Source organism: Drosophila simulans, chromosome 3R (assembly GCF_016746395.2).
Source record: "Drosophila simulans strain w501 chromosome 3R, Prin_Dsim_3.1, whole genome shotgun sequence".
NCBI lineage: Eukaryota > Metazoa > Arthropoda > Insecta > Diptera > Drosophilidae > Drosophila > Drosophila simulans.
In genome coordinates, this window is record NC_052523.2 from 16,897,143 (window position 1) to 16,923,676 (window position 26,534).

The 26,534-nt window shown below is 38.8% G+C and overlaps 2 protein-coding genes across 17 annotated transcripts in view; one reads left to right on the top strand and one right to left on the bottom strand.

Annotated features, from left to right (window-relative positions):
- The window catches only part of LOC6728830 (maternal protein pumilio), a 167,366-nt gene that overhangs the window by 56,295 nt on the left and 84,537 nt on the right, over positions 1–26,534 (top strand). For 2 of the 16 annotated variants that reach the window (XM_016177145.3, XM_016177155.3), the window contains exon 1: positions 23,436–24,456. The exons of 8 other annotated variants lie outside the window; for them this stretch is intronic. In XM_016177145.3, coding sequence (XP_016035510.1) covers positions 24,313–24,456 — 144 coding nt within the window. In that variant the 5' untranslated portion in view covers positions 23,436–24,312. Of the gene's footprint in view, positions 1–23,332; positions 24,457–26,534 lie in introns of those variants that run through there. 6 more of the 16 variants (XM_016177152.3, XM_016177151.3, XM_016177150.3 and 3 more) reach the window with 6 other exon arrangements.
- LOC6728831 lies at positions 2,451–4,134 on the bottom strand. The gene is made up of 2 exons (XM_002104129.4): positions 3,904–4,134; positions 2,451–3,846 (listed from the first exon to the last, which is right to left on the bottom strand). Exons 1-2 carry the CDS (start codon positions 4,029–4,031, stop codon positions 2,721–2,723), a joined length of 1,254 nt encoding a protein of 417 aa, XP_002104165.1. The 5' UTR covers positions 4,032–4,134; the 3' UTR covers positions 2,451–2,720.

Consider the following 26,534-nt stretch of genomic DNA (forward strand, 5'->3'; position numbering starts at 1 on the left):
GGCACTTAACCCATTTTAGCCGTGTCCTGCGGACTCCCAAGTCCCTAGACCACACCCAGAAAATGGAGAAAAGTGCTGAAACTCGCCCCACAATTTCCCAGGGGAATTGATGAACATGCGAGTGGAATATATATGGCAATATGCTTGAGTTTGCTTATATAGCCGACAAATGACTGTCCCATTGAGTGGATGATGACTGTGCCGAATTCACCCTTGTGCAACCATATTTAATTGCCACAAATTAATTAAATTAATGAATGAGTTTGTATAGGAGATTTCGAGTCATTTGTCTTAAAATTAGCCAAGCTAGAAAAGTTTTCTTTTTCCTCGTCCATGACACATGATTTTCTTTGTATTTGACACTGGCAGCTAATGATGTATATCTGTTTATTTTTCCCACTTCCCAAAATGCTTTTCCATGCCGTATTGGAAAATTAATTTTTCCATGTAAACGATTATTATTATGCAGCATGTGCGAAAGTAAATATAAAACTTTTATTAGGCTTATAAAGTTGATGGTGATTTCAGTGTTAAATTGGGTTGAAATGGGGGAGTTTTCCCGGACAGATATCAATATTGTGCTCCAACCTTTTTGTTCTGGTGCCATTTTTATGTCGCGTTCAGTAAAACCGAAAAGGAAATGGAAAATTTTCCTCTTATTCTGTATGTTTGTGGCCAGATAAAGTTGTCATTTCTGGCAGACGGATCGGAAATTGTAGAATATTGGTCATTCGGCGGGTCCCTTGTCCATTATATCGAGAAAATCAATTACGTCAATGGGAAATAAAAAATGTTTTGTAAAAGGAAAACACACCGTAAAATGGCGTTTATTGTTCGGGTTTTAAATGCAGGCAATTTGTATGGAAATTTAATATTTATTAATTCAAATAAATATAATATAATAATCAAATAAATACATAAATAATAATAATAATAAATAATTAAAAATAATAAATCAAAATAATTGCATAAAAATATGAATTATTTTATTTCAAATCACAGTTTTTGTCATTTTTTTCTTTAAACCCCTCTATAAACATTTTTCTACCAAATTTTGCCCCATGACCTTTGTCAACCATTTATTTTAGGCCGTATAACAAGCCATTGATCATTTCACAGGCTCAACGCGAACGACTTTAATCGCAGATAAATTTATATATTATGACATCAGCCCAAAACGCGCGCCACATAAATTTCTCGTGGAAGTGGGAGTAAAAGTGGTAAATGCTGCCCCACTTGTTGCCATGTCCCTCCCCCTTTTTCAATGCCATCTGCGAGGGGGGCAATAAACATGGCGCCTGGTCCGCACTCCCCCGCAGATTCTATCCACAAATTCCACAAACCCCAAAAAAAAAGCTGTGAAAGACATTCAGCTAAACAATAAATGTCATATGGTTGGCACATCAACACTTTATGTGCTTCAGTGACCCCCGAAAAATGTCCTGCGAACATCCTTGCTCTAATTTCTCTGCCATGGGGCCGAAAAATGAAAGTCTTTACACGCTTTTAATTTCGTTACTCCCCCAAGGAATTCAGAAAATGTTTTTACATCACACTTTCACTCATTTATAGCCCAAATTAAATAAAAATATGACCAGCACGAAATTAAGATGGCAAAATAGCTACAAAGCACTGAAGCTTGATGTTTATCCCTTATCAGGCCTACATATCATCCTAACTTTATGCTGTCACACATTTGGATTCTTTGCATAAACGATACATAATAAATATATACATATTAGTAGAAAAAACAAAAGGATATATTGCTTTTAAATATAATATTAGACACTTTAAAGTCTTTGAAAAATGTATGTTTCTTTTTTTTATTGTCCTTCTTTTAATAAGGGGTATAAAATATTCGTTTGAATTCTTACATATTCTCAGGATGAGTAATATGAGAAGACCTGAATTTCCCTTTCTTCCGCTGCTTTTCTAGTTTACGACTTCAATTTGGCCAAATGAGTCATTAATTTCGACTTTTCATGAGCCGAGTTTTACCCTCTTCGACTTTGTCCAAAAGGCAGAGTTAGTTTCCTTCTTGGGTCCACTTTTATTGTAATTTTGTGGCCTTTAATTGAATTTTATTAGCATTTGTACTTATTATTTGCCCAGCCCGCCCGAATCCCTTTTTGTCCCTCAACTGGCCATTTAATTGTACACTTTATTTGCTTCGGATGGGGGAAGTGACACAGGATGGTGGATCGGTTTCTGGTTTCTGTTTATGGGGTAGTTTCCCATTCCGCCAGTTCGTTTCCATTACGACTTGTGTGCGCATCTAATGAGAGTTTGTTTTGGCCAGAAAGCCCGCAGAATAGAATTCAAAGAAGCCTGTGAAAGGAGGCTATTTCTCTATTACTTATTTATAATTAACTTGTCTCGTATTGCACTTTTGACAATAATATTAGATGCTATTGCTTGCTTTTAAGTATACTCCTTTGCACTTTAATGTATTTAGTTAACATTCTTTTATTATTTTTCATTCCAGGTAAGAGACGCCAAACAATTGATGATGGTTTAGATTATATATAAGGGGTAAGACTTAAATATTTTTAAATTTTAGGGGTAAGGATACCCTAAACTTATTCGCCTTGATATAATCAAAAATTCAATTTATAGTTTGAAAGTGAGGCCACATGTTAAATTTTTGGTATCATTTATAAATTATTACAATAAACTAGAAAAGAGTAACTCAATAACCTTTTTACAAATGCCATCTCAGATTATGGTCGATATCTTTTCGTGCGAATGTGACTTTTGCGTTTTTTTCTAGTAATCAACTTGACATATCGAACTTTAGTTCGACCCCTTGATCTAACAGGTCTTGATTTTGGCCCTTTTGAGGAATTGGTATAGGAATTGGCAGTGGGTCTCGACCAACTATTGCTCATTGTGGCACTCGTTGAGGATGGCTGCCAGGGCTGGGAATAAATATCATTTGAGTTGCTGTAAGGTTCAAAGTTTCCACCTACACCATAACCAGATGCCGGATTGTTTGCATCCTGAAGAAATTCCTCCATTGTTGGCATGGAGGATGAAATGCTATTATCCTGACCACTGAAGGCCACTGCACTGTCATAACCATGTGCGTGATCCTGATCCGTTTCCTCCGATTCTGATGGATAATAACGTCCATATTTGGGGGGACCACTCATCACCATCACTTCCTCGTAATCCTCATGATGTGGCTGTTCATCGTGGTAATCTTCAAAGTTCTCGGACAAATCCTCATCCTGATAGTAGTAGGGTTTATTTCTATAGCTATTCGAATATTCCTTGTTGGGATTCCTTAGCTTTGAACTTGATTTCTTGCGTTTGCGTCGTCCACCGAACTTTGCAAAATATTCCCTTTGCAGAGCCTCAAGGAAATTATTATTGAGTAATGAGTTGCTCTCCACTTGATTATCCTCCGCTGAGGTATCCTCATCTTCATTTATTTGAGGTGTGAAAATTTGTTGCAGCAATTGTTGCTGCTTGGAGGCTTTCAAGATCTGAGGTCTCATTGTCGTTGTGGTAGTTGTGGCACTCAAAGCCGACTCCTGATTGTAATTATCGAATAATGCCGGACCATAGTTGGGCATTAAATTGGTGGGCGTTGCCATCATAGTGGGCGTGGTCGCCGTTCCCATCAACTGCATTATATTGGAAGCCATTGGTCCCGAATTTCCCACCGCCGTTGTATAGCCCAAAAGTTGAACATGGGGTTTTCCCACGAAATTCGGATGCATTGCGGCGATCGTTGTGGGTGGTGGCGCAGGAACTGGGTGAACTTTCCTCGGTAACTTGTAGACATTGTGGAAATGCGTATGCTGACGCACCACCTCCGGCATGTGGAGACGTATGTGGACGCTAGACGGGATTACAAAATTGAAAAATATATCCTTTAGCATCCGTCCTATAACTTACCGCTCTCCGCTGCTTCCGCCAGGTATCGCTTGACATCCTTGGTAGCTTAATAGCCACAGGCTCCATGTGGCCCAGATGGCGATCCTGGGAAAGCTGGACGAGTGCTGATTCAGGATATCCAGATCCATGGCTCCATAACTTATGTGTGCGCTGGCTGTCGACCGACTTGTGACGCATCTCTCTGGTCAGTCGCCCACTTTTATTGCCTTGCAGGCGGAGCAGATTCAATTTCATCGGCAGCGGATGCGATGCTCACTGAACGGAAAAGATGCGTGGATGTGAATGTGGATGGTTGGGGGTGATGAGGTGATGGGGTGATGTGGTGATGGGGTGTAGAGGGACGGTGCATCTTAACCTCACGTTTCCAATTGCGATTTTCATTTGCGCCTGCCTTGCAGCTTCCAATTTGTGGGGCTGGCTCCCACTGGCTTCCTTTAATATCTCTCTAGCTCTCTCCCTCTCTTTGATATTCGATAGGTTTGAAAGTCAAGCGACAGACACGGGAAAAAGCATGAAAAAAGTAGAGTACATGCGGATTTCCATGGAAAGCGCCAGTCAAATTCGGTTGGAGAAGCGGCGCATGCGTAACGTTTTCAATTTCAGTTTGCAACTGTTTGTTTTTGTTTACGCACTTTGCTCGCTGACTTCATTTCGTTTATGCTGTCTCTTTCTTTCGGTTGACTGCCATCTCTTTCTGTCTGACTCATTCATTCTTTTTCCTTGTGTGGTTTGACTTTTTATGAAGCCGGAAAAATGCTCAAATAGATGCATTTCCATCGAAGACCCTGAAAAGCAAACCAGTCTTTCTTATGGTAAAATAAAGAAAATATTATACATTGAGACTAAAATGTAAAATGCACAAAAGACAAACTACCATTCATCTTATCATCCTAAAAAGCAGTAATCCTTAAAGCTTGAGGAATAATGCAATTTCTTAAAGGTCCTTCTTACACTTTCCCTAGATAGTTATTCGGCACTTTAACGACTTATACCAGAAGTCCTTGAATTGAATGTTAAGCAACTCACGCCCCACTTTTATGACCTCTTTTTTTCGCCACGCTTTATCGCTTATTTTTACCGGATTCAGTTTGGCTTTTGTTTTGTGTGCGTTGGTGGGGGAAAGTCTTACTTAACCTTGGTAAAGTGCCAAAACTACTTGCTAAGCTAAACGCAGCTAAACAGAAAATGCAGCCAAGTAACTTCCAAGCCACTAACTGCAGATGAAAAGTGCGGGACGTATTTTAGAAGTGGGGAAAATGATGTGTCCTTTGCTTCTGTTAGCCTGGATTTGCCACGCCAACAAAACGCATTTTGGCAGCCCCAAAACGAGGAGTCAATGAAAGTGTTTTTCGTTCAAGGATAACCACAAACTTTTTCCCAACGAAATGGTCTTAAGCTGCTTAGCTAGAATTTAACATTTAAGTTGGGAAGCCAAGCCAAAGTGAAAGGTTCTCCAGGTTCAGCTTGATGTCTAGCCGCAGTCTGTTCAAAGTTTATTGCTCCGCGTTTATTGGCTAAGTGAAGTCAGAAAAAAAAAAGAAATCTATCTAAAAGAGAGGTGAAAAAATAATAAGCGTTCAATGGCTTTTTGCACTTACATCATCCATAATAGTTGGCGGCATTCGGGTAATCGTCTCTCGCCATGATGATGATAATGACGATAATGCGTGAAAAAGTCAGCCACAAATAAGGGGGGAAAATAACTACAGCATCCGTCGGTAGTAAGAACCTAACACCCAGCAACAAAAATCACAATCATCCACCGTTAAATACAAGCAGCTTAGAACTTTTAGAAAAAGTGACGTATAATAGTGAGCAGTGAATTGAATCTATACACTATTACAAAGAATATTTTATACAAATTTATAACACATAAGAAAATAATATATAAAAATATATAAAAATATTATAAATATAGCAAAAAGCTGAATAAGTAAGCCAAGCTTGAGTCGTTCTTCAATTCTGATCCATTATAGTTAGTGTAAATGGAGAAAAAGTTAGCAAGTGAGTAAAAAGAGCAGCGTCAAGATTAACAAGCCATGATTATTAGTTTGAAGAGAGCTATAAAAAAGAGGATGGAGGACTGCGGCAAATCGTATAAAATCGGTAGTGCTTAAGAATCTGAAAGAGTGGGCGGTGGAGTTTCTTCATTACAACCCAAGAAGAAGCATGTTAATTGGTTTGGGATGGGGCAACCTACCATGTTCAGCTTCCTCTGATTCTTTACTCGCGCAAGCATTTTGTAGAAAAGTGTGTGTTGCGACTTTTGGATGACCTTTTTTAAAGTGGTTTTTGGTCTAAGCTAAAGTTTTTCCGGCATTGGATGGAGTGTTGATTCTTTATTTTTTCCTCGACAACCATTAACATGTGTGTGTGGCCATAGATGTTGTTCTTAATGCTACCAGCAACTTCACGAAGTGCAACTCTTGACCTTAGAATATCTGCTTATACCAGGGTATACTAGAATTACTAGTAGCTCAAAGCAGGCTGCAAAAGAGTTATGGTTTTTATTCGCTTTTCTTTTTTATAATGTTGATAATTTAATATTCAATATGTTTACCCGTTTTTAATAATGAATATTGACGCCTTTCTTCGTCTTGTCTTAAAATGAGCAACTAAGTGTAAGCTTGGCCACATGTTGCCAGTCTGACCTTGGCCTTAACTTTGAGCCGAGCTTATCAACATGTTCGCGGTGTACGAAAGCAACAAGTTAGTGTCGTTTGTATGGGTGTTCGTTATGCTAATGAGCAATGTTGCTTTGGCTTGCCATTCATATGCCAATGGTTCGAGTCTCGGCTTAAAGCCTGGGTCAATGTCTTGCATTTGACCATTGTTAGCGCTTTCCGTCTCTTTTCTCTGCTGTTACGCACTTTGCGTTTAAGTTTAATTGTTGTTTATGCGAGCATTTGCTTTACTATTATTTTAAGTACCATCATCAGTGGGGGTCTCAGTTTTCCACTTGGGTCAATGTCCACCTTGATTGGCCGTCTTTACTTTTTTTTTCGTTACCTGCCTACCTTTCTATATTTTCATTCCCTTTTCCGCTTACCTTTTCATTCATACTTAATAGCAATTTGTAGACCTCCTCTATTGTCGATAGGCGCTGACCATTCTTGGGAATCATTAAAATTATAAAATGATGATGTCACGTTTGGGGTGTTAAGCCCGCCCACTTTGGCGCTCTTCCTCTTTTCACCTTATGTATCATATCCGGCGGTTTGTTTGTTTAGCAAGTTATATTCATTGGGGCTTCTATTGTACTTATTGTCTACAAATTCTCTTTTTGTCATGGAGCCAATTTTATATGGAAAATCGGGAATGAATGAATTGGACGCTGAGTGAAATTCAACCCAATACAACTTTGAGTGCTACTTTATATTGTAAAGGGTTCAATGTTAATGGTATGGTTGCCAAATTAAACTTAAACCAATTGCAATATATCTTTAACTGTAAAGCTCTTGTTTAACTATGGGTATTTTACACCAAGCAATTTGCCATCCATCTCATTACCCGCAAAGTTTCGAAAACAATTTGCATAGTTTTTCAAGTGAACTGGAAAAACTTGCTATAGGAAGAATAAGTAGTTGAAAAATGAAAATGGCCATATGGGAGTAAAGGAGAGAAGAAAACAGGGAAAAACTAGAACAAAAACTTTTGCCACAGCCATTTGAATAATTACAATCGATGGCAATAAATTAAAGCAATTCGTTGGGATTTCTTTGATGTTACAGCAGTTGGCGTAAAGTGGCAAGTGTTTGAATATTAAGAATAAATGGCATTAAATTACAACAGATATATAAACCATTATGAATTCCTTATCTTACATACAAATAATTATTATAACATTGTTTCTTGGTATTTGACTAAACACTTTATTTGCCTATCAAGCAAAAGTATCTTGTATTCGTTAGCTGCATCGTGAGGCTTTTTATTCTCAGTTTTTTCTTCGTGCAGCGTCAATATCTCAAAAGCTTTGCTATGTAAACCTGGCCTAGAACAACGATGCAAACACACACTTGAGTGGCCAAAAGATACCGCCGTGAATGCTAAATCCCCCTCCTTCAGTCTCGACTTTCAACTGGTTGGGAACTTCAAGATCCCCTTCCTCCTCTCCTTTCTGCTAAATCACCTCTATTTGCCTGAACATCTGGGCCTTCTGGCTGTGGCTTCCTGGTTTGGGTTTACTTCGCCTTTTTCCTTATTTTTTCGGCTCCGCCGAGATTTCCAATGGCACAAAACATGCAAAGACATTATCTCCATGTGTCTGTCTGCAGCTTTTTCCACTGCCCTGTTCTTTTCCCGATGCTGCTGCAGTTTTTGTCCAAGCTGTAAATGTCAGTGGGAAAAAAAGGCAAAAAGTAAGAAGTTCTGGTTTTTCCTCTGCCAGCACGGATTTTCTTCAGTTTTCTTGGCTTCTTTTTGGGTCATTGGCCAATGGTTTTTATGGGCAACTTTCTAAGCCAACTTTCCACGGTCTAAATAGCGTCTAGAATGTGCAACAAGTAGGCAATTAAGACGCACGATAATTGGCATAATAATTGACTAGATTCGATTTAATGTGTTTTGTTTTTTGTGCACTACAAGTTCATTGAACGAATTGGCTTCTTTTACTATTTCTCATTTTTGTGTTCTTCCAAAATGATTACCCGAGAGTTGATTTCATTCGATCCGGGATGGTTCGTGCCGCTAATGTGTATTTGATTAATTAAATTAATCAACTGCTCGATCTGCGACTCTTATGAGAATCAATAGAGAAGGAAAACAGCGCATAAATAAATCTATAAATAAAATTGATGAGGGTCCTCCTTAGGGGTCCACTTGCTATCTGCGCCGTCTGTGCTAAACTGACACCAGCAACAATATGTGGTTTTTATTTTTTATTGCCTCTAAGAGTGAATCAAGTCTGGTGTTAATATAGTTTTTAATGGGTTTCTTGACTGGATTACGTCAGTCGGCAACTATAGTTGTAGTTTCGGGAAAATCTGTGTGATAAAAGTTATAAATGCAAGTTTATGGCAAAGATTAAAGTTAATAGAATGTTTGAGCTGATGGTCTCAATTATCCAAATGACATTCAGATGTATATTTAAATTGGTTGCATAATGTGATGAATTCGATAGGTAGTAAAATAGTTTTACCAGCCAACTCTTTGTTTTTCCTTTATAAAATATGCAAACAGAAGCTGGCCATTTAGAATTCCCAACGCTATCTGATTTCTCCTCATGCTGCAAATCCAATTCCTGGCATTTTTAGAATTTCCCCCACAAGCTGAACAAATTGCACGCCTTTTCAACATTAATTAGAAATGTTTACTAATCTAAACTGAAACTATCATGGACCAAAATCCACAGCAATGTGACCAGGAAAATGGTGGGAGACGGGGGGAGAATGGTGAAAGAAAAACTAAGGTCAACACCAAAGCCGAAAGCCGACACTGAATTTCGGAGTCACTCCTGAACTGAAACTGCCACAGTGACTCCCAAACTGTCTGCATTTATTTTCGTCTGCCGCCCTCCAAAAAAAAGCCACCCACACATCCGCACAGCCACGCATACATTGACACACCGAAACCGACACACAGTGGATAACAATTTGTAAAAACAACACTCGAGCTGAACTTTAAGTAAACATGAAGCGAGAACTACATAAATGAGTTTGCGAAAACTCGGCACGAAAAAGTTGTCCTCTATCTTCCTCGTCGGCAGAAAAAAAAAAAATACTAGGAGCTGGTTAGAAAAAGTCTATTAGTTAAGGGGATTTATGTACTCTTTCTAAATTGGCGCTGAAAACATGCTGGAAATATATTTATATTTCTTAGATAATAAAAAAAATTAAAAAAAAACAGGAAAATAAGAAATATTCTTCAGTATATTTTCTGAGTAATATTTCTGTGTCTAAAAACTGAAAGATCGGTTTACTTTAATTACTTTGCAAGTTTATCAGCATGTTTTACAGGGTATCAAAATAAGTTGAAGGAGCGTTAAGAGTTTGTCTCGGTGTGAATGACACGGCAATGGTTGAATGCTCAGTGTGTGTGTGTGTGGATCTTTTTTGTTGTGTCTGTTTGGGTGTTCCTTTTCCACCGTGTCCACAGTCCACATAATTCTCACACTTTTCAGAGTGGACACACAGCGAAAGAACCACATTGGTATCAAAAGGGGTTTGGTAGGGGATAGATTGTGCTTTTATGCTGTGACACTTTTGTAGACTCACTCCGACCTCAGTGGCCCCACACCTCCCCACTCCCCCTTCTCCTTCCCCTGCTTTTTTGCGCCCAGCGCACCTAACCACACTCATGATATCAAAAAACTTTGCCGACATGTAGAAGAAGCAGAACAAGCCGAAGCTGCAGATGAAGAAGAAGACGCGATGATAGCACTGATGTGTGAAAAGGGGCGGGGCGGAACACTTGAGCACTTTTTTTTTTTTTGTTTTTTGGGGCGGGGCTGGTTGAATGGATGGATATATAGAGATGGAGTTGACAACTCTGGTTTGTTTGCTCCGCCGCCGCAGGGCGATTCCAATTAATGTCTGAAGCATTTTCACACCGCCACCTTGATTGATGCAGTAATTACAAATACTTAAAAATAAGAAAATAAATGATAGAAACAAATTTAAAACTAATTAAAAACCTTACTAACGTTGAAAGATTACTAGCTGTCACTTTGAATCATAGAATGTTTGGACTTGAAAGAAATTTTGAAATGATTGAAGTGAAAAATTAGCCTTAAAATACCGTTTTCAAGCATCATTAGGAGGGAAAGAAAAATGCGCAGATTTTCGCCCATTATGATATCGCTGGGAAGTCATCTAATGTGACTTTTTTTCCCCACGTTGGCGCGAAACGAACTGGAAAATCTGCAATGACGAGGCGGCGACGGCGACAATTTGATTTCAGGGCAGCGACGACAGCTTTTCACGGCCTTAATGGGTTAACATTAGGCGACTTGTCGGCGCAGATTTGCATGCAAATTGTTAACTCATTTTGCACGTGTCTGCGCCCCATTGCGAGTTTGTTTGTCTTGGCTTTAATCATGTCGCTGTCTATTAGGGTAACATGCTGACTGCAATTCGGTGCTAAATTAAAGCAATCAGCGAACTATTGAAATAAAGTGAAACCAAGTTATGCGTAGAACCTTAAACTTATTTAGTAGTAAATTGGGAAGTTCCATTTAAAACCTTTAAGAGCGCTCCCCTAAATTTGTTTCAATGCAACCCCTCAGTTCGGTTGAATTTTCAATTTAATTTCCCGCCACCCTCCGCAAATGAACTGTAAATCGAATTTAATGTTGCAATTTTGCCGTACCTTTGCTTTTCGATTTTTTTTCCTTCTCATTTTGCCAAATCATATCAGAATCAATTATAAAACTATTAAGGTCCAACCCTCGATACAATACCTCGCTGCAGTGCAGCAGTGGAATCCAGTCAGTCACACGCACCAGGCGGTGGCCTTCTCCTGCCTGCCACCCACCCACAAAACACCCACGAGGACATCCATCCACCACTCCCGATCATCCCACCCAGCTGGACTGCTGGCCATTAAGCTTGTCATCAAACGTTACAAATTAATTACATTCGCAGCGAGCGAGAGAGCTTCTGGCCAAAGGGAAACGGCTTCCGTTCCTCATTTCAGCTCGGTTCGCAGTACCAACCAATTCCCCTTTTAGCCAGCCGGGGTTCCTATTCCCCTTGTTGTGTGCGCTCCATTAAAACTAAAAAATGCAATTACATATAACGCCTGCGGGGCCACAGCAACCGTAATAGCAATAGCGAAAGCATCAGAAAAACCAGCAGGAACAGGAGCAGTTACAGTACAGTACAGTACTGAGCAGTACCAAGGAGCAGTCGAAGGATGCTGGCTGGCGATGAGTTGATGGAGCAACGTTGGCCAAGCGCTCATGGCCATATCCCTGTCCTTCTGGTGATGATGATTCTCTACCTCTGTCCTCCACTGAGAGAAACTCTAGTTATAGTTGGCAAAAAAATTAAATAATATTTATGAATATAAATAAAACATAAATTCACTTTATGTAAACCACTATGTTCACTTTGTGGAAATACTTTCCTAGAATATTAATTATTAATCCAAGAACAAATGGCCAAGTATTCGCTTTCCGTGTATGTGTTCTGTTTCCAACTTGTTATTGGCATTGAGGCGACTGAGTTGTATCTGCACATTTTTAATTGCATTTGTCAGTTGTTAGTTAGTAGTTAAGTAAAAATATTAATGCATTTTGTGGCCAGGAAATGGAGACTTTCTAAACTTAATCATGGGTAAATTGTATGATAGATAATGGCAAATTTTTAAAGAGACCCTGAAATTAGATTTAATATTACCTATTGGAATTGAGCAAGGATAAATTAGAATCATATACTAGTTCAGAGAGTAAAGCAATTGTTACGCTGTTAAAAAGTATGCAATGCAATACCTTGTGTTATAAATTGGAATTTGTATAAACCACATCGTATTACCTCATTTAACACGTTTTGTTTCTGGTTATTTCCCAGTATTTTCTGCTCTGGTTGCGATTTACTGTTGCTGAAATTTTCCAACCAGTCTGACGGATGGAAATCAAACAAAATGCGCACTTTTCTGCGGTTTTGTGTGTGGGGGGGGCTCCTGAAATTGAATGAAAATAACTGACGTTATCTGGGGCGTTAGTCCAAGTTGCAGAGTTGCCAAGTTGCTGCATTCGGTGCCTCGCTTCGCTCTTTCCCCACTGATAAGAAACGAGTGACATCCTTGAAGGCGATGACGACACTTTTCCCGTCTCCTGTTGCTTTATCCTCCTCCCCCGGTTTCATCACGCTTGTGTTCGTCTCTCTGTGTTTTTAGGAGTTTATTATCATTACTCTGCCATATGGCGAAAATATCCCACGAATGTTGGAGCAATGGAGCTGTGGGGGGTTCGTACTGGCTGACGTCAGCTGGAGAGACGCCACCATAATCGTCATTATCGGGGGCTTCATTATCATCATCGTCCGCGTCGCCATGATTGTTGCTCTGTTTGCACTCCCCCACATTTTCTGTCTCTGGTTCTCGTCGTCGTCATCATCATCATCATCATCAGTGCTATCTGCATAACTCATCGGAATAGTCTGGGGTTAGAAGGGCGTGGAAGTTTTCGGGGTTAACTGCTAGCTTGCGTTTTCCATGGTTTCAAAACAGTAAACTATCCATAGGTGGGAATACTAAAAACTTTTGGTTATAAAAACATTTTTAATATGTGAAAGAGAGAACTAGAGACAGTATTATTAGAATGTTTTTAAAACTCAATGTTCTCTCGAATGTGTAAAAAATGTGGTCATATTAGTTTTAGCAAGTAATATCTATTTAACATTATTAAAAACTGTTGCATACTTTTTAGCACCATTATAATATGAAATGAAAAAAGGTAAAATTAACTGGGTTATGATTAAGATATAAAACAGACTGCTATCTAAATAGCAGCAAATATTTAAAACCGATTTGTGTATGTTCACTTTATCAAACGTTTCCTGCAGTTTTAAGTGTCTGCAGAAGGGAGCCATAGAAGGGCAGCATAGGAGACAGGGTTGCCATGTTGTGCACATTTTCTAAAACGTTTTTGTGTAAATTTAGCGCAAATTTCTGCCACCCCGCCACCCCTTGAAACATAACCACCCGCACACTCAAGTCTAGCGCGTGTGTTTTCATAATGCGCCATAAAGTATGCAATGTTATTTTGTGCTTGATGAATTTTTCCACGTTGCGCAGTTTTGCAATAACCACGGCACATCCTTACACACTATGCCACCCCCTGAGTTGTTGTGCGGGTAATAGTGTAAAGTGGCTTTCATGCTAAAGTGAATTAATGTGTATATAAGGCACAGGACTAGACTTTCCACAGCACCAGAGCGTATTTGGGCATGGAAAAGCCGATCAAAAGAGCAACCAAAAAGGTGGAAATGCATTCAAAATCATAATTCCTAATGCAAACTGAATTGAGCTTAAATTAACAGCCAGTGAGTTCGTTGCATTTAAAGTGTGCACTAAAATTTGTAAACTTATTATATAGTCCAAACACATATTCATTAATAAACAATTTACAACACTGTGATAGTGGATGCTCTATTTGCCCTAATTCTTAATTCACTTCCATTTGCCACTACCACTCGCTCATTATTTATTCGATCACCTATTTTTCCACATATTCATTGGTCCAAGTGCCGCAAATTCTCGAGATAAGGCAGCAACTCACACTCGATTCTCGAAACGAGCTCTAATTAATTTCCACTCCTGGTGTTTACCCCTTTGTCACCTCTTCGTAACCCATCTATAATAGAAAAATTTACCGCGCTTATCCCAGTGACTTTTTTCCTTTCCCTTTTTCTCGCCGGGTTTGGTTGGCGGAGCTTTTAGCATACATATTAGATAGAGTTTACACGTAAACGTACTTCATTATTATCCAGACGAGTGTGTCGCATGCTCAAACATGCCCGAAAAAACCACCAGACTCCTCTCTCTCTAGCCATTTTCTCAGCTTTTTCCCCTTCTGGTTGGCGAAAAGAGAAAAATAAATACATTAAAATGCCAGCGGGTAAAATGAAGATACAAACAAACGCATTAATACGTGACGCTGGAGCATTATTAGAAAATGTGTCTCGAAGCTGGTTACTTCTGCTCGTGCTTCTTCTTGCCCACAGCTTCCGGTACAGGACAAAGCTATCGAAGGGCGAAGCGAAGGGGGTCACGAAGGACTGCTGGGAAAGGAGTGTACGTGCGTCTATGCTGTCGAGTCCCTGGCAATATATTTCAGAATTATTCCCTTTTTTTCGCCACCAACTATGCGCGTTTTTCGCTTTAACTGAGATGGTGGCGTGTTAACTAAAAAATAAAATTAAATCGATTTTATTAAATAAATATTAAAATTATTATAATTTTTTTCCATCCTTCGCTTTCCTTACAATTTTAATACTCTTTATGATCGGATTTTTATTTATTCGTGTATATTTATTAGTCACAGAGTGTACGAACTCCTGGTGCGCTTCGTCACTACGTGGAAAGATATATATTTTGTTTAAGAAAGCCCCGATTTCTCCACTGGCGAAACGCTCTCTCGCTATTTATCTTCTTCGATCCTTGTCATGTCTGGCGAACTCGCACTTTTAATATGAATTTAGTCCTTTAAGTCTCGCCTGTCTGTTCGTTCCTCGAAAAAAAGGGGGTAAAGCCAGCGAGCTCAGTTCCCCTTGTCTGTGATATCTCTGTTGCACTTGCGTTTTCGATGGGTTTTTCTTTTCTCTGCGCCAATTTTACTTTTGGCCTGGCCGCACGTTTGCTCAATATGTCAATATTACATGCAGAGTGGAGATCCCACGTCTGCCCTGAGCCTCTGTGTCCCTGTCTTTGTCTGAGTGGAATTACTTGTGCACTCGACAAAATTTGACAGCTTTAGAGCAATACCTTTTAAAAATTATATTCAACCAGCAATATGCATATATTTCATCTGATTATTGGTTAACTTTTTTTGAATTTGGGAAAAGACTTTTTTTTTGTGACAGAGCATCCTTTTTTCCGCAGTGCTCTCTCCTTTTACAAAGTAGTCCTGCCAAAGGACGTTCTTTTGCCGTTTCCAACTTTTCGTTTGCCGCGTCTTAAGTGACTTAATCAAATAACTTTGCATTCACTTTTTTTTTACTGTTCAACACTCCTTTTTTCTGTGCTTCTTCTTCACGCCATTTTACGGCGTGTTTTGTGCGCCATTAAACATGACTTTATTTTTGGCTTCGGCATTTTTTTTTTCAGCTAGTGCTTGTTATTTTGGCAAATTGTCGCTATTGTATGTTGAGGATAGTGGCTTTTGTTGCGAAAAGTGACACGTAGCCTGAGGCATGACGGTAACCAGTCTATGAAAATAGCAAAAGAAAACCACTCTCGTAACGTTTGTTTAATTTTTTCCTAATGGTTTGCGAGAGGTGCAAAGTAATTGCAATATTTTGAAAGAAATGTGTGGCAATGTTAACTGAAATTAGTTAATTTTTCTAAACATACACATATAAACAAATTACACAGACTTTTTTTAAGCCCACCCACATAGCCTGCTTTCAAGTCACTTAAATAACCATCCTAAGCAATCCAATCACTTATCCTTTAACACCAATCCTTTACCAATCCTTAAACATCGTAAAAGAGTCTGTCGATTCGACGACTTGTTGACTTTACTTTCTGCTGTTGCGACGACTTTGTGCCAGTCATTTTCCCCTTCTTTCACTTGAAGCTCCACCCGCCATTTGAGAATGACCTAGTGCAGACAGAGAGAGGGAGAGTATGCGAAATAAGGATGGGGATAGCGAAGCTAGCATATTTTCCAAATTTCAGTGCCTACTTTTTGGCCATCTAATCACGCACGGAGGAAGAGAGATGGGGGAACATACGAGTAGTATACCCATCTCAGTTTACCAATTCTATTAAAATTCTTTGCCAAAAATGGGGTAAAAAGTTGAATAAGGGAAGTCGAGAGACGCAGAGAAAGACAACTACATATTAGAAAAGTATTAAATTACACTAGGACATCCCATCCCCGCTTATCCACATTTTGGGAACACGCCTCTGTTTGCACAATGTCCTTGTCCTGGCCAAAGGAAAATTATATGTCCTAAAACCACCCGGTGCCGGTGCCTCCAACCTATTTTATCCGTAGTCCGGCAAAGTGTGAAGTCATCGCTTTATAATCAAGTTTTCCTTTCAACTTTTACCCCTCTTCTTTTCAATGTTCTTGCTGCTTGGTTTTTTTCTTGTTCTTTATTTTTATTCCTATTTTTTTTTTTATTCCTGTGAGCGTTTCCTCTCCATATGTTCGCTCAAATTGTCGCCTGCCTTGTCCAAGGATGCAAGGATATACATGTCGCCCAGACTCCATCCTCTGGCCATCTCTTTGGGTCCCTTTGCCAAACCGACTGCCGCCAGTCTTCTGCCCGCCTGCCATGAAAATTAAATTGACCGTAGCTGCTTAAAGTTATTAAAGTCGAAGGAAAATGGGGACTCTTGCCTCCTGTCCCTCGAATGTGTCAGTGTGTGTGGACAGGAATTGCAAGCTAATAGGACTACGAATGCCCTTACAAGATGTTTTTTTTTAGCTTTTGAAGGCAGTTAATTATGATATAGAACATAAATGATGTTATTGTATTATAACAATATATCAGCATATATCATATAGTGGTTAGATATTTTATTGTTAAGATAGTAATTTCCTATTAAGAAGTATTAGTCTGAAGAGAACTCTTTCGCATATGGCTGCATACCACATATTTCAACAAACTTATGGAGAAAAAACACAAGCTTGTAGCCAGGACTCACTTTGAATCAGTCAGCACTAAAGTGAAAGGACAGTAAGAAATTCGTGCGTCTTCTCCGTGCTCCAAGCCTATGTTGGATGCTCAATAAGATGGGATGGGATGTGTCAACTGGTCCGTTGCGGTCTATTTGAGGCTACTCCAATGACATCAGCAGAGACAAAAGGGGAGTAAGCCGAGAATGAAATGCTGCTGCAAATTTGCCGGCCTTTCCCTCAGCATTTCCCATGGATTTTCCGAAGGGAGAAAAAAAGGCAGAGGAGAATACGAATACCTCCTGAAAATTCCAAATGAGTTGGCTCATCTGCTCGGGGGCGTTCGGTTTGATTTTCCGGCCACTAAGTATGCTTCTTCAATATTTGCTGATGAGGCTCATTTTTCCCTTCATTGGCGTGTCACTTTCACTTTGCTCGCTATGTTTACCTTTCTTCTTCCTGGCTTTTCATAATTTTGCTTTGCATACTTTTTGCGGTTGGGTAACTTGTGGTGCTGATTAAATCTGCACACACACACACACACAACTGTAGAGAATTTTCTTTTAATTTTCTTTTTTGTTTTGTGGTGCCTGTACTCGTTTCGTGTTTACTTTTAATTTGGTTAAATGAGGCATGAACACAAAAAAAGGTACATTTTTAAGTGCGATATAATTTTTAATCAACTTAAGAGTAAGGATACAAAGTGAAAGAATGTAGAATGAAATGCAGTAAACATCAATTTTTAAAGTCAGAATTATTATTAATAATTTTGTATTGTTCTTATCATTACAGGTACGTGTAATATGATTTTCAAAAAAGTGATCCCCAAGAATATAAATTGTTTTATAATGTAAGTTGCAGTAAACTTGATTAAGTGTGGTATTTTAAAACATTTTTGCCATCTGTGAATGAAAACAGCTCATTATTCGTCATTTGTCAATTGAAAACAGACTTTTCACAAAACTTATGGAGGGAAAGCAGCCATTGAAACGTAAATGGTATGCGATAAGTACGTGACTGTACTACAGTTTGATAATTAAAGAAATCTGTGTGCTAATTTAACAGAAGTTGCCTTCGAAAATGCAACTCCTTATATTAAAAGAAACTTAAAGCTAAATGCGTTTTCAAGGTGCGACATTATTACCTTTCGTCATAATGTTTACTTAACCGTAGCTTTTGTTCATCACGCCTCGTTCTCAACTTGTTGGTTATTCAACTCACATTGTTGCGATTTAAATACACTTTATTTAAATACTTTTGTTGACACCTTTTCGAGCTGCTTTTGTTTACTTATTTTTGGCTGTTATTCTCGGTTGAGTCTGTGCCAATTTCGAAATTAATTGAAGCAAAAGGTTTTTCATTGTCACATATTTCGTGGCTTTATTGTATTCATTCCTCTACCCTATTATAAAAGTTGTTGCATTGTTTACTTGGTTTTGTTGCTATTTATATGTGCATCATACTATTTAATCAGGTTTTCCCTTAAAAAGAAAATACCATTTCATATACATATGAAATACCTAAGAACTACAATCGCAATTGAAAATAGCTTAAGATTTTTTTGATTTATTTTAGAGCATCTGAAACTTCGATTTTCCTATCAATCCATTTATACATTTTTTTGACTGGCTACTCTTGGCTGTTACATTCATTTTATTTGCATTGTCTGAAACTCGACATTGGCTGCCTTCCAGTTCTGTTCAAAACATCCCTGAAAAACGTGTCACTTTTTTATGTTGATTTTCATTTTGCGTCCTACGTGTTTGGCGCAATCAAAATTGCATTTGGTGCCATTGAAAATGTCTGTTAGATGGACGACTAAAAAAAAAAATACGTTGAGAAAAATATGCGAATTTCAGCAATAATTCATTTGGACTAATTTCGTTTCAATTTTCATGATTCACATGTTTCACACATTTTTTTTAAGCATTTCCAATTGAATTGAATTTAATTATAGGTAAATACGTAGGAAGCGATTATATACGTTTCTAGCAAAATAATTCAATTAAAAGTGTACTTTTATTTTAATTTGATTTGTTTTTGCGAGCATACAACATATCGCCAACTGGACGGATCGAAAGAAAGCGAAACAAAAAATTGTATAATTGAAAAATCATAAAAAAGAGAACGTCACAACAACAAATCGTATTCAATTCGTGGAGCAAAAATGTCAAACATTGTACCAAATGTCAATTAAACATTCGGCCAGGAGAGGGGAATCAAGAACAAATAGATGGGTTAACAGAGGGGTGGGGATAGCATCCACAGTCAACAATCAAAATCAAATTGATTTTTAATTAATTTTCGCCACATTTTTTCACTCTTTCTGCTGCCTGTCTGGCTGGCAGAGTTCCTCTCGCTCGGCTGCAAAAGCAAAAAACGTGAGAAGTGATTGAAGTAAATGAATGAGAATTGCTCTGAATTGGTTGACCAAGCGACCGAGGTGGGTGGGTTCAATGGCGGGTGCTTGTCTTGTCAACTATTATAAATTCAATTTAGATATGCCATCCGATGAATGCCAGCAGGGCGAATGGATCGAATGGATACGAGACAAATGAATGTTGGCTGCCACCAGCTGATGAATAGCGAAATAAAAACTCCAAATAATAGTTAACAGACTGAAAAAGATTGTCGAGCATGGCAATAATATAAAACTTACTATATAAAATATAAATAATTATTTATTTATTACATATTTCTTAGTTATATGGTGATGCAACACAGTTAGAATTAATTAAGAGATGCGAATTTTATAAAATACGTTCTTTATTATCTCCAAAAGCCGTTCGGAAAATATATATTCTTCTCACCAAAGCCTAGCAAACAAAATGGTTTGTGCAACCACAAATAATCCCTATCTAAACTTTGGCCAAAAGCCAACTACAAAACTTTTTGCATAACCCTTTTTGCGGCATAACCGACTGTTCCAAAAAAAAAAGTTGCACCAAAGTGGAATACATATTTCGTATTTATTTGAGGACGTTATTCAATTACCTGACAACCCTGCCAGCCGGAGGCAAACACTCGACTCCACCGACCGACTGACTGACACACTTGAAACTTCAATGCACCGCGCTCGCCACCCGATGCCACGCCCCTTTCTGATAGTAGTACGCCCCCATCGTTCGTATCTGTTGGGCCACTTCACTTTAGTGTGAATTGCAAATGAAATGCATTGTGGGTGAGAAATACATGGCGAAAAACATGGACACACACGCATACAGGCGTTGACTTAACGTTATCGATAGGCCCTTGACAGGCTAAACGAATTTATTTTACAAAACAAAACCGTGTATGTATGTACATAGATACGCTTAGTTTACGGGGAAATTTATAGAGAGGAATGCAATGAAATATGTCAGGGGAAAATTGAATTTAGAACAAAGGGTTTACTAGAGGTTTTAAGCAATCAATGGAAAGCATTTAAAAACTGTATCGTGCTATACAACACAATTTTTCAAGAATAATTTATTTACCTAATTTCTAACTATCCTATCTAGAAAAGGGCATGCCAATACCGTGTTGGAAAATGCCCTAAAGTTCATACATATAAAGGCAGTCATTTCAAATTAATCACCTTCTGTGCGAACATGCAATTTTAGTCTTAGTAGCTAATTGCTAAAACATAAGACGGCAAACCACAAGGAACTAAGCTTTATAGCTACACTCCACTATTACAAAGTATGAAATCTGCAACGTAAGAAAGAGATGACTAAGGAGTTGGCCGCGCTCTGGCCAAAATGCAGTTAGGCAGGTCGTGGAAGGCAGAAAATATTTTTAGGCCAAGAACCCGATCACGCTAATGACGATGATTTAGATCATAATGATCTCATATGGTTTTTGTTGCCATCCGAACGTAATTCGTGCGGTGAACGAACTCCCAATCAAAGTGGTTTGACTGGAATACAAAAGGTGCTCGATCCGAAAGAGAGGGCTGCTGAAAAACAGAGAGAGATGCAGCTTGACTGGCAGCTTTTTTGAATGTCATTGCCGGGGTTTTGCGACTGAGAGATCGCTATTATCTCTGTTTCTCTCTCTTTATTGGACGCGGTTTGCATAATTTTCTTGGGAGCCCAGCCTCTTCTTCTTCTTTCGCTGTGCTAATTTCTCATGTGATCCGTGCAATGAACTTTTGAGCTAGAAAAAAAAAGTAAGCAAAAATAATATAGTCAAACAAACACAATCACGTGAGAGCAGCGTAACTAGAAACTACCGCTTAATTACCGATGCCATGTTGCAGCAACATGTTTATGGCAACAAGTTGTTGCGGCTGTCGGTTCGGATTTGTGCTAAATGCAGTTCTTGCACTTGAAAAAATCGGTATATAATTATAAAATCATGTATTAATTATTAAGTGCGATAGTAGTTTTATAATTAAGAAACTTCTTTCCATAGATTTAATAATCGAATATATATTTTGTACAATAAATTCATATTTTTAAAGTAAAGCAATACATGATAAATTGGGTAATGTTCAAGCACATATGTATGTATGATTTTTATTTTTCCTATTCAAGTCATACTATTCCTATTCATACCCAATCCAACATATTTATTTCAGTGTAACCGCTGTCAAGCAGAAAACGGTAGTTTTGTAGCCATACACATATGTTCCTAGAAATAATTTTCTTCAGTGCGCAGCATCTACGGTCATGAACCGTTAGATTCTTCTAACTCCGGTGGGCAGAAACAGGAAGAATGTTGTCTTGTGCCCATTTGGGTGAATGCGGTTGATAATGGTCAAGAGGATAATGACGATGGTGATGGATATTCCATTTATTGCCAACAATTTTCCAGTTTTCATAAATGGAAGTGGCATCCCCATCCCCATCCCCATTTCCATCTCCCTCACTCACTCGTTCTTCTCGTGCGTGAAATCGGCTTTGCTTGTTACCGAGTATTACGTGTTTTGTTGCGTTTTTTTTCACACTCAAAAAGCTTCAGCTTTGATGTTGCGAGGTACGAACCTTACTTAATTTGTAATTTAGTGCGCTCCAGGTTTTCGGTTTTTTTTTTTATATTTTTTGTTGTATTGCTGTTGCTGCTGATCTGTTTCGTATTTGCCCCCCGTTTCAGCTTTTCCCCAACATTTCTCGGTTCTCGGCTTAATTTGTTTAGTCACACTTTGTTGAAGAAGTCAACAAACTCCGCATGGGCTTGCTTAATATATAATACTCTCAACTCGACGCAGTCAACGAAACTTTTTTCGTTGCTTGGTTTATGATCATTAAAATGCTTACAAGGCGTCTGAAACTTGTCATCCAGTTGTGTATAATTAATGAAGCTCATTTTGGTTAGAATTACTTCTACCCTTTCCACGTTTTTTATGTTTCGCTTGCGATTTTGTCGCTGAGCAATATTACGTTAACGGAGCTTAGGCTTAAGGTTCTCATATATATTTATATAAATATATATGTAATTTTTCCACAAGAGGAGAAAGAAGTTTTACCTGTTGCCTTCTGAATTCGATAAAAAGTTGTGAAAGATACAGAATTCTTTTGAATTTATTCGTGACACGGACTTAATTAATTCAAGGTTAAGCAAAAAATATGCTTTCTTGCTGTTTAGTATAAAGAGAATGTCATCATTTTATGATGTCAATTTTTGATTTATTATATTGTTCAATAGAGCTAAACCATAAGATAAGCGGAAAAAGAAATACTTGCGAATGGTAATTTTTTCTTTATAATTGACCTTTAAATAAAATCCTTACAGTATCTTGACTTGAAAATAATTATATTACTAAATTTATTACTATTTTCTGAGAAACATCATCTTTGCTTTCTATAGAATTGATACTGCTTATCCGCTCAAAGAACTAGAAATTTTCCATATTGTTATGCGCCTTTGGCAACCTGTTACCGCTTTGAATTTCTCCGAATTTGCCGCTTTTTCTTCAGCGGAAGTGCAGGGCAAAAACAACGCATACAATTATCTATGCAGCTCACACCACCCACCGCCCACCACCCCGCGCCCTTTAACCTTCGTGTGGTGATTTTCTACAAAAGATAACTGCGCTTTTTCTCGCGCCAGCTGGCAATGCCGTTCTGTTCTCTCAGCCATTATAAGACTAGTCGTTTTGTATAAGAGTGCGCAAAAGTCTCCAATGGAAAAAAGCAACAGTTCGCTCTCTCTCTGTTTTTGCGCCCTCTCTTGTGTTTTTGGGGTGTGCCGCGGCGGAAAAACGTCAACAACAAGTGTTTTTGCCTCAATTCTACACGCAATGAAAAATAAGGAGAGAGTCTCTTCTATTCAATTCTCTTCTAAAATATTGCATTCATCGGCTCTCCACTTCGATTGCGTTCGTTTCAATTCGTTTCTCCTCGGCTTTGGCTTCGCCATCGACTCTGGCTTCGGCCGCGCTCGTCTTATTTGGCCAAGTTGGAAAATCAGCCAAGAGAATCTACATACGAAATCAGTTCGCGATGGAACTTTGAACACAACGGTTGTCTCCGCGCATCTCGTTTCCGTTTTACTATTCGCCGTAGTCGCCGTTTTCGTGGTTTATTTATCGCGCTGCATAAAATCAAGCAACTAGCAATAAGTGTTTGACCACAGCATCCAACATTGTACAACAATTGTGCCTCCCAAATAATCAAAAAAAAAAAAAAAAAAGAAAAAAAGTAAAAAAGAGAAAAAAGCATTAATTTATAAAAGAAACCGAAACCCGAATAGTGTCTGAGAATAATCACAGAGAAAATAATATAAAGAATTGCTGGATGGATTGTGCGTGTCGTTTAATTGATTTCAAGGATTGCCAAATGGCAGAAGTAAATTGAAACTGTCGTCGTTGTCGTCGTGGTCCGGGGATTAAAAGTGCAGATTATAACACGCAGAAGGAGAAGAGCTCCCATCCGGTGTCCTCTTCTCTCATCGTTATTGTGGTCGCAGTGTCACGTCTGGCACAGAGATTCGGCTTAAATTTAATTGAAACCCAAAAAGGAATTAAAAGCGCAAAAATCATAAAAAGAAAAAAAAAAACAAAAGGGTCACAAGTGATTGCCCCTTACAAAACAGTGAAGTTCCATATCGCTTGTCCGGCACAATTAGCCGGAAAGTGTTGCTAACATAAACAGCATCAACTATCAACAGCAACTATCGCAGATCCGGGCGCTAGCAAAATGGTGGTTTTAGAAACTGCCAGCGCCCTTTTGGGCGGCCCGTATGCCCAGGGCGCTCCCGCCCTGAAAATGGTGCAGAAACGCTACATTGGATTACATCACTGGCTGGGACCAATCCGCTCCAAGGAGCTAAAGGAGCATATTGTAAGTGCCTCAGAAGCCAGAAACATTCGTCGCAAACCAAATGTTTCACTGATCTGAAATGTTTTCGAGTCGATAAGCATTGTAGCATTGAGCATAAGGAACTTTGTTGCGATAATGATTTATAAAGTTATTTAAAATACGAAGAACGGGAACATAAAAATAGGAAGTACAAAATACTATATATACTCATTTGAGATTAAAGAGAACAAAGAAAAGAAGTAATAGTTTCCCCCACGTAATGATAAATATTATCTGAAATGAGTAACTCCAGCGAAAATTACAAACAATGCTGATAAATACAGAAACACTGAATCACAGATGAAAAACAGTTTTTTTTTAAACAGAATTAAATTAGGTTTTTTCCAATTTAGAATCCGCACTCCCAATTCGAAAATTTGTATTGTCTTGTAATTGCTTCCGTTGATTGTTTTCTTTGTTTGTTATTTGTCAGCTAAATTTTCCGCACTCTTCGTATTTGTATTAAAAATTTCCTCTTCCGATGGGTGATTGATTGGCACATTGATTGATTATTTTAGTACAGTGCCAAATCCTCTAATTTATGCCGGCATGCATCTTTTTGCATACTCATTTCTCCAATGGAATTATACGCTTAGTTGCGAAGAAACTGCTCCAGAAGAAACTGGCAGAATCTTCGGGCCAAGACTAATGAGGCTCAGCATTAGTAATTTTCTCACCGTGTGTATATGCGCCTTTTTGCGTCTGGTTATGGGTTCTCTATACTTTTTTCTTTATTAGATAACCACAGAGACCGAAAGGTAAGCGAAGAGTTCACTCTTCGTTCTAATTAATGTGGGTGCCTGTGTGCGTTGGTCGGTAAATTTATGGCCCGGGCTTAAATAGCATATGAATTATGCTTTGGGCCAGAACCGAATGTGGAAGGAGCGGAGAAATAGAGTGGAGGCGAGATAGAAGAGATAGTGCATTTTCCAATTGAGTGATTTATGCGCTTTGAAAATCCCTGTAAAGTGGCTAAAATGGAGTATACTGCGGAAATGCTTATAGAACGTCATTATAACCATCGACGCATAGTCTCAGTCCACTCTTTCGCTATACACAACTTAATGTTTATATGGATTATGGGGTAAATAATAAATGTTTATAATTTGTTAAGCATTCCCGGAGCAATCTGGTAAGCTCAGCAGCAGCACCTCCCACTTTAGATTGCCTTAAAATCACCCGCATATTACGTATTCGACGTGTGTTGCGCATCGCACTCAGGTATCCATTTCTCTAGCAGCACAAAACCAACCAAACTGACTGACTGACGTATATCTAAGTGCATAGCCAAGTACTCAGTGCTCAGTACTTATGGACTAAAGGGGTCGATGAGGAGTGGTTCACATTCAAATGTTACTGGGCCCTCGACTGTTACTTGGGGTTATTGTTTGGGGGGCAGCAAAAAGGGGCCCAAATGAGAGATGTCATTGTCAAGTGGCTGTGACACTCTGACGGTAATTAGATGGAAATTTTACCCAAAAGAACACAAACGAGAGCGGAGTGGTGTGATTTCGTTATGCAAGTGAATAGGATTTGGATTTGGGTCTAGAAGAATTATTAAATTAGCAAGCTGAAAGCATACTTTCTTTAATTCTTGCTGTTACGATTGTTTACTTCAACCTAGAAATGTTGTACTTCGTTACAAACACATATCTTCGTCCAGTGCCTAAGTGCCATTCTCCTTATTTTTGCCTTCTCGTTCCTTAATTTCGAACTGCCTGTGTAACTTTTCAAATAGATTAACTTCCAGCCAAACTTCTCGACAACTGCAATCTGCTGCCGCTGCTCTCGTGTCTCCAGTTGACCTGCTTAAAAGGCCCACAGAACCGCAGAACCACAGGCAGCCTGGGGCAACAGCTGTCTTGGGTTTTCAGCCACTTCGAACCCCCAATTTATTCCATTCCATTCCAGAGCCGCAACACCACACCATGCCACACCACACCATGCCACATGCCACCACCCCTCGGTAGTCAGTGGGTTAACCTCCACAAGTGGCCATGATGCCTAAGATGCTCGCAACTCGCAGCTCGCCTCTATCTATCTATCCGTCTTGTCTTGTC